The 14,010-nt window shown below is 36.7% G+C and overlaps 1 protein-coding gene across 4 annotated transcripts in view; it reads left to right on the top strand.

Annotated features, from left to right (window-relative positions):
- LOC126752120 (calmodulin-lysine N-methyltransferase) overlaps nucleotides 1-5,207 on the top strand; it is a 34,516-nt gene extending 29,309 nt beyond the window's left edge. For 3 of the 4 annotated variants that reach the window (XM_050462693.1, XM_050462695.1, XM_050462696.1), the window contains exon 2: nucleotides 2,231-5,207. In XM_050462693.1, coding sequence (XP_050318650.1) covers nucleotides 2,386-3,615 — 1,230 coding nt within the window. In that variant the 5' untranslated portion in view covers nucleotides 2,231-2,385 and the 3' untranslated portion in view covers nucleotides 3,616-5,207. Of the gene's footprint in view, nucleotides 1-1,255; nucleotides 1,416-2,230 lie in introns of those variants that run through there. The other variant, XM_050462694.1, reaches the window with a different exon arrangement.
- The last annotated feature ends 8,803 nt before the right edge of the window (nucleotides 5,208-14,010 follow it).

Genomic DNA, 14,010 nt, shown 5'->3' with positions numbered 1-14,010 from the left:
AAACGAATGATAATAAATGGAAAAGAATCGCAAATTAATGAAGTATGCTAAATCAGAATATGCAACGCCTGCCAACAAATACCAAAAGTTTGTATCTACTTATATGCATACTCGTACAGCCTAAAGTTTGAATTTCTTGAATAAATTCACATTTTATCTTTTTAGTATTTAATGTCTGTCGCTTAAAGCGCTTTACTTCCCCATTTCTTACTGCATTGGTTATTCAAGCAGTTATGCGGGTGCTGAAATTTAGAGCTTTGCTTTGATTTCGCTTTAGTGACCCACGTACGACAGGTACATACATATGTACACTCACACATACATACATTCTTACATATGAGAACCTAGCAAAAATATTGATTTTATTGCTAGAACGTGGTACATGTGCCTCCATTCTACGGCGTTGGAATTGTTGGCTTCGTCATCTGATTTTATTCCCAATTTGTTTTATTGGTATTTTGACTGGTACTGTGGCAACTTATCTGCCGATATGTGAAGCAAACTTATCTCTCAGCGTACATACATATATGCATGTACACACAAAACCACTTTAGTGTGGATTTTATTACCTTCTTTGTCTATATGTTAACATACAATAGATGTGTGCTTTTTTGTTTCATTGGCCATCGTGGCAAGCGAACAACTTTACTTGTTTGCAGCGTTGTTAACATAAATCCTCACCTAATGGCCTGCTGAAATGGATACCATTTTGCCTACAGTCGCTCCTATGCATGTATTCATCTGCAGACACGTGTCCATGGCATAGATTTGTCTGCTTAGGCACATGTGCTTCCTCCTTTGTTTTTGTCTTATGGATATTAAGATTTTGCGGTGCGGTACTTAATCTTCCTTAACACAAATGTGATTTAGCACTTAAGCAAACGAATTTGAATTTTGGTGCGGGAAATAGTTATATTTATTTTGGATATTTTATGCGACGAACCATATTTATACAAGCTTTTATATTGCTTATTTTCTGAGAAAGACGTAAAGCTGTTTGATATCTTATAATTTAAAAAATTTTAAGTAGCTTTCGAATGGATGTTTTTAAGGGATATCCGAATTCCTTAAATATTGCGTATCTCAAAAGTTCTAATAAATCCATTCTGTGTGAGAGCGCTTAAGCAGAAATAAATTCTTAGTAACTTTTGTTGTTGCTGGCCACCTTTAACTCGCTGTTAGCATTATTAGGCAACTCACAACAGTGCTTACAAACATACGCACACAATTTGAGTTCGATGTTGTCACTTTAGTATAAAAAAAAGTAAAAAGTTTGAAGAATAAAAGTTCCACTGAGTTGTCGCAAAGAATAAATTAGTGCAGCGCCCTTATTGTTCTTGATAAGCAATAATTAATGTTTGGCTAACAAAACCTTTCGATTGCTTATTTAATATGAGAAGTGCCCACCCACTTAAGTAAAGCGTCGACAAATAAAAAAAGACATAAATTAATATTTTAACACTTCACTGAAATTGTAAGTGAATTTACCTCACATAAGATAACATGAGTAAAATATTTACCATTTCGTCCACTTTATACCCCTTATGAAGTTTAATCACGCTCAAATAATAAAAATTGACGGAGAAATCAAAGTGCTTGGCAGTCACAAAGCCGTCGGCCAATGTTACTAAATATTTTGCAACTCAAGCTCATGAAGCTGCTACATTGTCGACATTCACTTGCAACATTCAGCATTCCCAGCCCTCCTTTCACCCGTTTAAACGCAGCAAAATCCTGAAAACCTGACGTTTTACTTAACAAGCACCAACAACCAAAGACGCTGCAGGCGTGCAATATTTCCCTAGATTTCTCACAAATTCCCGTATAATTTCTTCTCGATTTTCGTTTTTGCCTTTGAGCGTCTTTCGCATTTCCCTGCCATATTCTTGGTTTTATGCGCAAAAGCTCCATCAAAAAATAATAAGTTATGAATGAGAAAAGCAATGTGAGGGGCGGGAACACCAAGAATGGCTATAAAATCCACAAGTTTATGGTAGTATTTGGAGAAAATAGTAATTGTGATAAGAATCTTTGATTTTAATTAGAGCGCAATTTATATTCCTAATCGTAAACGCACACAACATAGACTAACATTCATTAGCAATTATTCACTTTAAAAGATCTAAACAAAATATGAAAATATTCTTCTTTAATTATGTAATTTTACAATTCCTGAACCTTAAAACCATAAGCATAAATGTTATGTAACCATTACACTTTTTTCTTACAGACCCAAACTCTCGCCGACCCAGAAGTGTTCGCTGGTCAACATTCAAATCAAAAGTCATAATCAAATCATATCAGAAACAAAACAATCGTAGCCTAGACTAAAACGTCAACGAGTCAAACTCCAGCCGTAATTTGAAATAGAAATAGAAATAGAAAATGTCGACTTCTGTACAAAATTTCAACAAATCGCCAAGTGTCATTGACTCCACAGCGGTAATGTCGGCCACCGCCGTCGCAGCCAGCTCCGCCATCCAACAGCTCTCGTCGATATCGCTAATGCTCGAGTACGACATTGACAACACGCTGAACACCATCAAAGAGAATGGTGTACATCTCATACAACAACAAGAACGACAAGCGCCACAACAAGCACATCATCCGCAGAAGAATGTGAGCCAGCCACCGAACCTTACAAATGAAGCTTTAAAAGATATCAAACCTGTGCTGCCACCAACACCACCAGCCACGCCTAACTTGGCGAATACAGCGCGCAAACGCTGGAAGATTTTAGCGAAAGTATTGCGCAAAGACTCCGAGGAGACGGTCTCGTCGTCGGGCGAGGAGTTCGGTGAGGAGCAAACGGCGTCGGTGCGTCGCTTCAAGTCATTCGACCTGTTGCGCCAGGACAGCTTCGAAGATCATATGACACTGAACTGCCTGGGCAAACCGGAGAACTGGTACAAGTACAGTGTGCTGCTCGATGGGGAGGGTCAGCAGGAGTTCACCGTTAACATACATCACGTGGAGCGTCAGCTAACAGCCAGTGACCTAATGGGCTTCAATAACACCGGCAATATTTGTGTGTGGCCCTCAGAGGAGGCATTAACCGCTTACGTTCTATCCGACGCCGCTGCGTATAGTGATAAATGGATATTGGAATTGGGTGGCGGATTCACATGCTTAGCTGGGCTTATGCTCTCCAAGTACGCTAAGCCTTATGCGGTGCATCTCACCGATGGCAACGATGTGTCGGTGGAGAATGTAAAGAAGACAGTATGCCTGAACGAGCTCGCCTGCTACACAAAGTGCTCGGTGCTCAAGTGGGAAGATGTGAGTGCGCGTGCTACGGCGGAGGCTGGGAAATTCGATGTCATCCTCTCCGCCGATTGCCTGTTCTTCGATGAAGCGCGCTCGTCGCTCGTGGAGACGATTTGGTATTATATGGCACCCAGAGGTGAGGCGATAATAATGGCGCCAAGACGTGGCAAAACCATGGCGATGTTTGTTGGCGAGTGCACGCGTAGAGGCTTCGCAGTGGAGATAACACAGCGCTATAATGAGACCATATGGAAGCGGCACGAGGAATTGATGATGACGTCCGGCCTGTACGACGAGGACTTACACTACCCTGTGCTGTTGCGTCTGCGTAAGCCCTACATGGGATAGAAGCGAAAAGAAGAATGCGCTGCGAAATATGCAAGTCTTAGGTTTGATTATTAGCAAAACACGTGCAATTGTATACAAAAACCAAAAACAATAACAAAATAGTTCATAGTCATATTGTAAGGAACCGATTTTGTATTATTCCAATAATTCCAAGCACTAATGACGAAATTATAAATTAGAGATTTGTATTACGACAAATAGTATGTAAATTTTTGTCGCGTCTTTATGCGCGCAAACAAAATGGTAAATGCTTTAAAAGATATAGTACACAGGTTTTATAGCTTTCCCAACTACACCATAGGCAGAAGAGCGGTTGAGTGGCGGTGCCTCGAAACCGGTGTTAAGGGAGTAAGGGGTCTGCCTTGACTGGATATTGTTTAAAAGTGGAAGTGTATAAACAGTGTTGCCATATTATTAATTAAACTCATATCTCACCGACTTTTTCCAACTAAAATAAGCTTGTTATTTTGATTAATGAATTTTTAAGAAATCTATTTTTAAATATTATTATATTATATTTTGTACAAATATTGTTAAACATTTTTATTTTGCCTCCTAACCGTTTTCCGAACTCTTAATTCTTTTGTGTCCTATTTTTAGTCGTGACATTTTCACTAACCTATAAAAGGGTTAGCTGATTCATTAAATGATAAAATGATGTGTCCTTACAAAATTTCCTAAGTCCTAGTATATGTATATGAAAAGTATTATTTTAGAGTTACCATGTACTTTATAATAAATAAAAAACAAATTTATTAGAGAAAATTTAATTTATAATATTATGTGTTATCCAATTACAGAATATGTAATAATTTGCTAAACTAATACTCAAATGTGGTTACAGATAGTTTCAGAGTTTTCTGGAATTATTCATTATATGGGGTAGTCGAAAAAATATCATAATAATGTCTCCAGCGGAAACATGGCAAAAAGTGGTCTACCAAATGGTACATATTTATTTATTTATTATTATAAATAAAAGAAATAAAATAAGTGAAAATTTGGTTAGAAATGTGAAAATACATTTTCGACTACCCAATATTTGCTTAGATCTGAAAAGTATGCGGATGTTTCAAACTTATTTTTACAGAGAATTTTCTCCATATAATTTTCAAGCATATTTTTTTAAATTTATTTACTTCGCCTTGTTTAGGTAGATTATTAAGTGAATTTCTGCAGTCATGTAAACATATTTAAAGTGAAACAGTATCCCTAAAAACCCAGCCCAGAAACATGAAATGCGCGTCAACCTGCTCGTTACCAATCCTCAACCATAGTATAAGTTTATAGATACCTACATATAAATTAAAATTTAAAAAGTAAACGCAGATATATAAGAGACAATTGAAAAAAATAGAAATAAGTAAATTAAAATAATAAAAGAGAGGTTCGTATTTCGGTAGTGAAGCGGGTTAAAGTAATGTCTGTGAAAGTATGTGTGTGGTTAATTACCTTGCTCATATACTGCTAAGGGAGAAATGAGGGCTATATAGCCATAAATATTCAATGGAATATGGAAATCTAAATATTGTTTAAGTTTAGTATTAAAAGAGAGATCTACAAATAAATATATAAATCTGTAAAACCATAAATATATGTGACATGGTCTACGGAAAGGGGGCTTAGGTGTCAAAAAAAGGAGAACAATTAATGAGATTATTTTTAACAGCTTTTCCCAGAAAACTAGTTTCGCACGTTAGCTCCCTTTTCGTAGACCAGGTCACATATATTGTTCAACTCATTTAAGAAACTGACAACTCAGTAAAGTCAGCCGCAATAGGCGAAAAACGTCCATAGCGTAACAAACACAACTTCTACGAAGCAACGAAAACAAGCAGCTTTGGATAACCACCAACAACAAAAATTCTCGAAAATGCGCCACTGACCTAATCGCGAACAACAGTGACCAACGCGAATGACATACTTGCTGGCGATTGTCGGAATACGCGCCAAGCAACAAAAATAAAAACGCCTAAGGTAAGTTATCAGCAGGACAACGGCGCTGTCACAAATAGAGTTGTGAAAGGTAAACTGGTAAATGGAAAGGTGAAAGGGAAGCGAAAATCAGTGAATGGAAAGATAGGGTGAAACTGTCATTCGAAACGGGGCACAGAGGGGGTTAGGCTAATATAAATGTGACTACAATTGCCAACAAAGTGGTAATGACAAAGAAGATTTGTAGGAGAATGTGCGCAGGACACGTGACAGTCGCATATTTTGCAGTCTGCTGTGGTACATACGTACCTGGAAACATACCTACATACAAACATTCGCATAAAAGAGCGAAGAGTAATGCATCAGTGTTTCGCTGGGGGCCAATAAGCAAATAAACGCGAGGAAATGAAATATAGGTATGTGCGAATACGAATAACGGTGCTTGGGTTAAGTTGAAAGGAGAAATCGAGAAAATGTGTGAATTTAAAGGCGTTTTGAACGACAAAAAGGATTACATTAGCAATATATAGACAATATACTCGTACTCATACATAGATAAAAAATGTAAAAATCGTTATTTTTTAATTCCGGGAACTTAGTTTTTGTTTTTGGTATATATCAGTTTCCACCCCGTGATATAAGTATTATTATCTGTCTTCTTTAAATAAATAAAATAGACATTTATTATGCTTGTAGATGAGAGTATTTCATCTTGTGTAACCTGTGCATTGTTTGAAGCCAGAAGCAGATATTTTTCGCTCCATTGGCGTTCATCTCAAAAATAGAACAACCACAACAAATAAAACCTAAATTAGGATTTCCGCAGCCCACGCATAGACTTCCCCAACCATACAACTTGTTCTCACATATACGCACAATCGCACATATAATATACATACATATATGTATGTATAGTACATACAAAGCAATGCTTGTAAAAGACTTATTAGTCTACGCACAACACTCAGTCCACTGACATCGCTCGTCTCCTCGGCATGTCTCTATTGTCCAATAGCACGAGGACTGGGGCGCCTGTTCTTAACTGGTATGCGTGCGCTTTGTTTGCTTACTATCACATTGGAATCTCCAAACAACTTCATTTCCGTGACATAGCAGCTTGTAAGAGCGTTGAAAGCCGTCGTTTGAGCAATTTGTAGAGGATTTCAACACAGGGAACAGGTGTGTGCGTTGTGGTGGCGGATGTGTCAACAATGTCAATATATAAATACAAATACGCCATGTAAGTATATACATAGTCTTTGTGGTGGGAGTTCGTGGTAAGAGATGTGAAACACATGTTCAGGCCTTGTATTTGTATGTATATACTGCAAATGTGACAATTCACGGTTGTCTATTTGTAAATCTAATTAATTTTCTTAAATGACGTCATTTAGTGTAAAAATTTTCAGCTTTGCTTTGGCTTTTAAAATTGCATGAATAATTCGTAACGCGACAGAAATAAAAAGACATATGGAGTAGTTCACATGGAATAATTTGCATAATTTATGAAGACGTTAACAAAAGTAAGCGTGAGCTCATTAAAATGCCGCTAGAACAAACTACACATACATATAACAGGCGTTAAATAGTGTTCTTTTCAATATACGAAAAAATTACAACAAATCGCTTACTACCCGATTTAAGTCATATTCAAGCAACTTAAGACCATACAATTTTGTAAAATAAATTTTAGCGATGGAAACTGTTTAAAATTTGGAAATTTAATAAATTATTATAAATTAGTGTTTTAATAGAGTATTTCCAAAATAAATTTATTACAAAAAATCTGTGTATTTTGAAAATTTTAAACATTAAAAAACAAGTCTTGCTCTTACTAATATATAGAGCCACCACTGTAGAATTTGAGTCTATGAATGAAAAGCTCTTTACTGTATTTGTTGGTGCTTATTTTTTCATTTACGACAAGTATGATCTAATAAGCACATTCCAGCTTTCAAACATGTTCGCTTCGAACTGGATAACCCAATCGACAATTGCCACAGAACTTCTTCTTTATTTTTAATTTTGTTGGAACATGTGAAAGGGTATCTTATAATTTATAATTCGGAGATTTTCGAAGGAGTTGATTGCCTAAATGTTTTAGGCAATGAGTTTTGGATTTTGAATGTTCAAACTTCTCTTCATTTTAAAACGAGTATCTCAAATATTTAAGATATCTCAATGACACGAGATGAGAAATCTTGACAACTAGAAGTTTGAACTGTTGATTTCTCCATTATCTTATTTGAAGAGACAATTCCCTTCAGACTCACTTCTATTAATAAATTAATTAGTCAATTTAACAAAAGGAAAAGGGAAGCGGGAGATCAGCAGAGCGAATTAAATGTGTTTATTTGTAAGATATCATGTTGTTTAATTACTTTTTACACTTGAGCGGTTTCTTCTATATTTGTAATGAATACTCGCATATGCAAATAAATTAATACAATCATACATATACTCACATAAGGACACATTCATATATACGTATATATTAACAGGCGTACTGTTTGTCTGTTACGAAGGAGCAGCGGAGTGAACTGAGTGGAGGTGAGTACTCCTGACTGATTTTCAAAGGCATTAAAATATTGAGCATTTATGTGATTGATTTCCATGGTGTAAGCAATTTCTTGCGTAGATTACCCTCCTTTTTTCATACCAGTATATTCTCCATATCTTTGCGTTGGAGCTCATAAGGTTAAGTGATTTATGATTTCGATTCTGTTGTGGCTAAAACAAATCCATTTTTGCGTAAATTGAATTTTACGACATTCGATTGGCACCCCACTGCTTAAGGCAACACACACACACACATGTAAAAAAGAAACAACAACAAGCCAACGAAGTGTGAGCGAGTGCAACCCTTTCGTTGTTCGTTTCAGTTGAAAAACTCGTCTCTGGTCGCCGTCGCCGCCTATAATTCATTGCACTTACAAGCTTTATGACTGTTCATCGGTTCGAGGCATGTACAAATGTATGGACACACATGCCCCCGATCCTCCCCCCGTGTGTACAGTGCACCCTTGACTGGGCTGGTGACCTGCCAAAAATGTCACGAACAACACGAACTCCGACTCGTAAGTGGATCAATGTTACCAAGCGGAAATCTCTCCAGCAGTCGATTCTGGTAAGTAGTACTTCTAGTAGTGCCGTGTATGCTAGCGAATGGTGTTAGGACCTGTAAATTAATTGTTTATGCACTCGTCTATGTATGGGAGAGACACTTGATTGAGTTTAGTGGAAGGGGTTAGCTCAAATAAAATACTGAATAATTTGCATTTCGTTGTTGCCATCATACAACTGGGTGCTCGTAGAGACACTCCTCTAATCCACCCAACCAAACATTATATATACTTGTATGTGCACATGTGTGTATGTCTGTATGCAGTCAATTACTTAGTTTTGTGTCTGCGCTTCGCTTGGGTCGTTGGGTCAGTCGCCGTTTAAGTTGGCGACGGCCACTCTGCTGTGTCATTACCATTGACAATGGCAGCTAAAAGTTTAATGATGTGCCAAAACATCGCTATACTTATGGGGTTGGGATAGCCATGACCGGGACGGGAATATATTTACAGTTGAAAAATGAAAAGGGAAAATTCTTCTAAAGCGAAATAAAAATGACAATAGAAGTCCACAGAAAGCTTTTTAATGACTATTGAAACAAAGAACTATACAAAAATCTAGACTCGCTTAAAGCATCAGCACTTCTGCCAACTCATTTACGGTTTTCGCATTTGCTCGCTTACTCTTTATTTCTTGGCAGCGTGGAAAGAACGGAGGTGGCGAAGATGAATTTTAAAGTGTCAGCATTGTTGGCATAAAATATGCAACGGATTAAAGCATAATTTCCTCAGGGAAATAAGCGAGAAAGCGCAACGATGCGCTTACATTTTATTTTCGCCTTTTAATTTCACTTAAATTTTATTACGAACTCATTTAAGAGAATACAAAAAGCAAAGCTGTTTCGGATGGCAGTCACATTTTATTGCTGACCTCTACGAGCTTTTCTATTGAGAACTCGAGACTTTTCTATGAGTGTGGTATAATGGGTATATATAAATGCAAAAATGTGTGACTCAGGGACTTCAGACGATACTTTGCTATATGAGGACGAAGTTATTGTATTGGTTGTTTTAATAGAGATGTCAACTTTATTACGAAAATTCTTGTAAAGAATGTATTTCATGCTATACGCTCAACCTCTGGTCAATATAATCTGTCTACTGAGCATACTATTAGCAACTACATCACCCACCTTGAGACCCCGCATTCATTTTGGATAATATTCCACGAAATAGATCACGACCAGCACGCAGTGAAGAAAATGTAGCAGCCGTAGCTGAGAATGTACACGAAGGCCATGAAGAGTCGATTCGGTGCCATTGGCAGGAACTCGGACTGACGTGTGGAACGACTTGGCGAATTTTACGTCAAGCTTGTCTAACGACATCGTTTCGTTCCGTGGGATCTTGAAAAATTCCAAGAAAATTCGACGTTTTCGAGCCAAATTTTGTTCAGCGATGAGGGCTATTTCTGGCTCAATAAACTTGAAAAATTTCCGCTTTTGGGTCGAAGAGCAACCTGAAGAGTTTCAAAACAACGATTTGGTGTGGTTGGTGGGCCGGTGGAATCATCCGTCCATATTTCTTCAAAATTATTGTAACCGTTATCGCGCCATGATAACCGACAATTTGATGCCTAAAATTGAAGCTCGTAATCTCGCAGACATTTGGTTTCAACAAGACGGAGCCACTTCCCACACATCGCATCAATCAATGGATTTATTGTAGGGCCGGTCGATTGGGCATCAAGATCGTGGGATATCACACCTTTAGACTTTGTTCCTGTGGGGATGTGTAAAGTGTGAAGTTTACGCAGACAATCTCGTTTCGACGCCTTGGAGCAAAACATCACGCCAGTCATTCGCCATTTAAATTGGACTCAACGAATGGACCATCTGAGACGTAGCCGCGGCCAACAGCTGAAAGAGACAATCTGCAAAAAGTAAAATGCCACAGAATGTGCTTTCGAATGATAATAAATATCTCTCATTAAATTCGAAGTTTCTGTAATTTTTCTTAAAAAAAGTAAGGAAATGGATCACCCTTTAGATGCAAACATTTGTAAAATATGAATTTGTATAAAATAAAAACTTTAATGTATCAAACATTGATAAGCACATATCTTATGATAAATTGAATATTTTATGATGACAACTCATCGTGTCGTGTCGTGTCAATCAGTTATCAATTTAAATTTTATTGTTAATCACTGTTTATTACTCTGGCGGTAGCAATTATAGTCCCCACCACATTAGTGCTGATTGCATACTGTTTTGTTTATATTGCCAGGTGAGAAATCGAAAACAAGATTTCGCAGCCAAGGCAAGTGAGTTATAAGCAGAATATATTTGTAAACAGTGTTGGTAAGCGTAAATTACTCGTCGTGTGTAGGAGGGCGATTAGTGGATTTATTTGCGTGTATTGACACATATTTCTTGTTTACCTTTCAGCACAAAAGCGCAATGAAAATTATCCCACAAATGCCTGTCGCACACTTCCGACCACGACCACGAGAGCATAGGCGCCCCACTTGACGTGGCCTTCAATGGGGCGATTGTCGAGGCGTGCACGACTGTGTACACAAGGCCAGCGCCGCAAACGCGGCGGCGTAAATAAATATATAATGTGCAAATAGAAGCACGAATGCTTGATGATGGCAAAGCAGGGCAAATATAAATGCCTGTTAATAAAGTGGCACCGGATATTAACGGTAATTTTTGTAGTAGACATCCTTAACGCAAATGCCCCGGCCATTGACGGACCGCTGGAAAGCAAATAAGAATGATTTATGAGTTTTTAGTAGCACTTAATTACACCCAACCAATTCAAAAGCAGTAAAGCACAATCGTAGAAGTGTGCGTGTGGTTTGTACTATTGTTTATATGTATGTATGTTTACATATATTTACTGTGGTGTTTTATTTCTTTATAAAGCTTTTATTTCGTATTTGCGATTCCTTTAAAGTCATTTAGGAAAATAAAGTTTGCGATTATTTTTTTTGAAACAGAAATCAAAATTTTTATCGTATTCTACTCTGCTTTGTGCACATTTGAAAGTTGAAGCTAAAATTTTCTTAATCCAAGCTCATGCAGACGAATATCTTTATAATGACATATTCGCATTCAAATTTTTTAATGGATCCTAACAGCCGCTGTCTTACCTTTGAACCTTAATAAATAATTTTGGAAAATGACAGTGCTTTCACTCAATTGGGCAAACTCGAGCCATTTGGTCAACTATTTGCCGTCTGAATGCCATAAAAGGCACACGACCTCATCAAAATGAGGTAGGAAATAAAGTAAACGAAAGATAAAATAAAATTTAATTAAAATAAGACTTAATGACGGAAGAAAAAAAGCAACCGCACAACAAAGGTTTTTTGCTCCTTACAGCTTGTATGATGAGTGAGGGTTTGTATGGAAATTGCAGTGAGTTTTATTCCTGATTTTTCATTCATTTCACATAAGCAAACATAACACTTAATAACTTTACTTCCGTCGAATTTACGGCGCAATCATATCAGCGATAGAACATTACTTGCGCCTTTTTCGATATTTGTCTTTTCACAAGTGCAAATTCCAAATGCAGGAAATATGTTTAAAAACAGTTTTACTGTTCCAAATGATGGCATACAGAATTAAATCTGAATGCATAAAAACACATTTTTTCTCACATAAATGCAACTAAGATGACCATAACAAAATATCCTCTATTTATTGCACAATTGCTTTATTGTTACTTTTTAGGATATACATACATGTATGTACTTAGTTGAGCGCCATATTATTGTTACATCACTGCTAGCAGATAAAACGGAAATAACTTATGGCTTTGCCTATCAAGACAATACCAACTTCCAAAAGGTCATAGTGAATTTATCTGTGTGCGAAATACAATATTTTTGCATTTCTAAACATGCTGCAGATTATGTCCTCGTCGTTGCGCAACAAACAAATTATGGCATTTTCATTTGCCATTTATTCCATGCCTGAGTGCGTTTCGTTATCAGTGCTTTGCAGGCTGCAGTTATTTACATAATTGTGTGGAAGGATAAATTTATGCAAGCATACAGCATGCGAGTATGGGAGTGACTCCCATATATCTATATATACGTATAAATTATATTATACTATGTGTGAAGCTTTCGTATGCGTTGCAAGTGTAAGTGAAGGAATTGTTTCTACTGACTTATTTGTAAATAATTGCTTGCATGCTTAGAACAAGATGTGCTATATCTAAAAATACGTATATGTATATGTATGTATGCAAATAGGCACGGCTTGCGGCTGTCTTTTTGCATTCAACTTTAAAACTTTTGCCAATTTTTATAAGGAATTCTTCTTATTCGATCCACGCAGGCTTAAAATTAATCTTAGATTTCCTTGAAATTCCTTATATAAAAAAAAATAAAATACATTAATTACATTAGAAAAAAGTAATATGACAATGTTATAAGTAACGAAAAGGTCTATAACTCATTTATACAGATTTTGGTCACATAACCCAAAAAATTTATGTTAAAAATTGAAATAACCAAGATTTTGGTTTTTTATTTTTTTGGTACAGAAATATTTTTTTTTACAATCATTGTGATGGAAACTTACCTTATACCATCTTATGTCCCAATTACATTGATTTTTTAATTTAAATTTGTTTTGATCTCAATCGCTCTTAAATTATTTTCCTCTTATGTGATATTTCGTTTCTGATTGGTTTCATCCCACTATAATTATACCCTGAGCAGGGTATATTAAGTTTTTCACGAAGTTTGTAACACCTAAAAGGAAGCGTCGGAGACCCTATAAAGTGTATATATAAATGATCAGTATGTGGAGCTGAGTCGGTTTAGCCATGTCCGTCTGTCTGTCTGTCCGTCTGTTTGTATATATACGAACTAGTACCTCAGTTTTTAAGATATCGTTCTGAAAGCTGCTCATTTGTCGGATATGGGATCACTATAACATATAGCTGCTATATAAACTGAACGATCGGAATCAAGGGCTTGTATGGAAAACTTTCGCATTTGACGTAGTATTTCCACGCAATTTGATATGGATTAAATTAAGCTAATAATATAATCTGCGAAACAATTATTCAGATCGGATTACTATAGCATATAGCTCCCATACAAACTGTTGTTACTAAATAGTTACTAAAATAAATGCACCTGTGAAGGGTATATTAGCTTCGCTACAGCCGAAGTTAACGTTTTTTCTTGATTTTTGTTTTCAAAAAGTCTAAAATTGCTTATTTATAAGCGCTTTATTCGCTAATATCGGCAATTTAAGTTTCGTTAGTCCGCTCCCGGTATTCTGTCATCATCGCCCCGTCCACTTCTGCCCTCTCCATTATCCCTCATTATACTGTCATCGGCGCTGAGCACTCATAATTATGTCAT

This window comes from Bactrocera neohumeralis, chromosome 3, assembly GCF_024586455.1.
Source record: "Bactrocera neohumeralis isolate Rockhampton chromosome 3, APGP_CSIRO_Bneo_wtdbg2-racon-allhic-juicebox.fasta_v2, whole genome shotgun sequence".
Lineage (NCBI taxonomy): Eukaryota > Metazoa > Arthropoda > Insecta > Diptera > Tephritidae > Bactrocera > Bactrocera neohumeralis.
The sequence above is the reverse complement of the archived record's forward strand: the minus strand, read 5'-3'. Positions and strand labels throughout refer to the sequence as shown.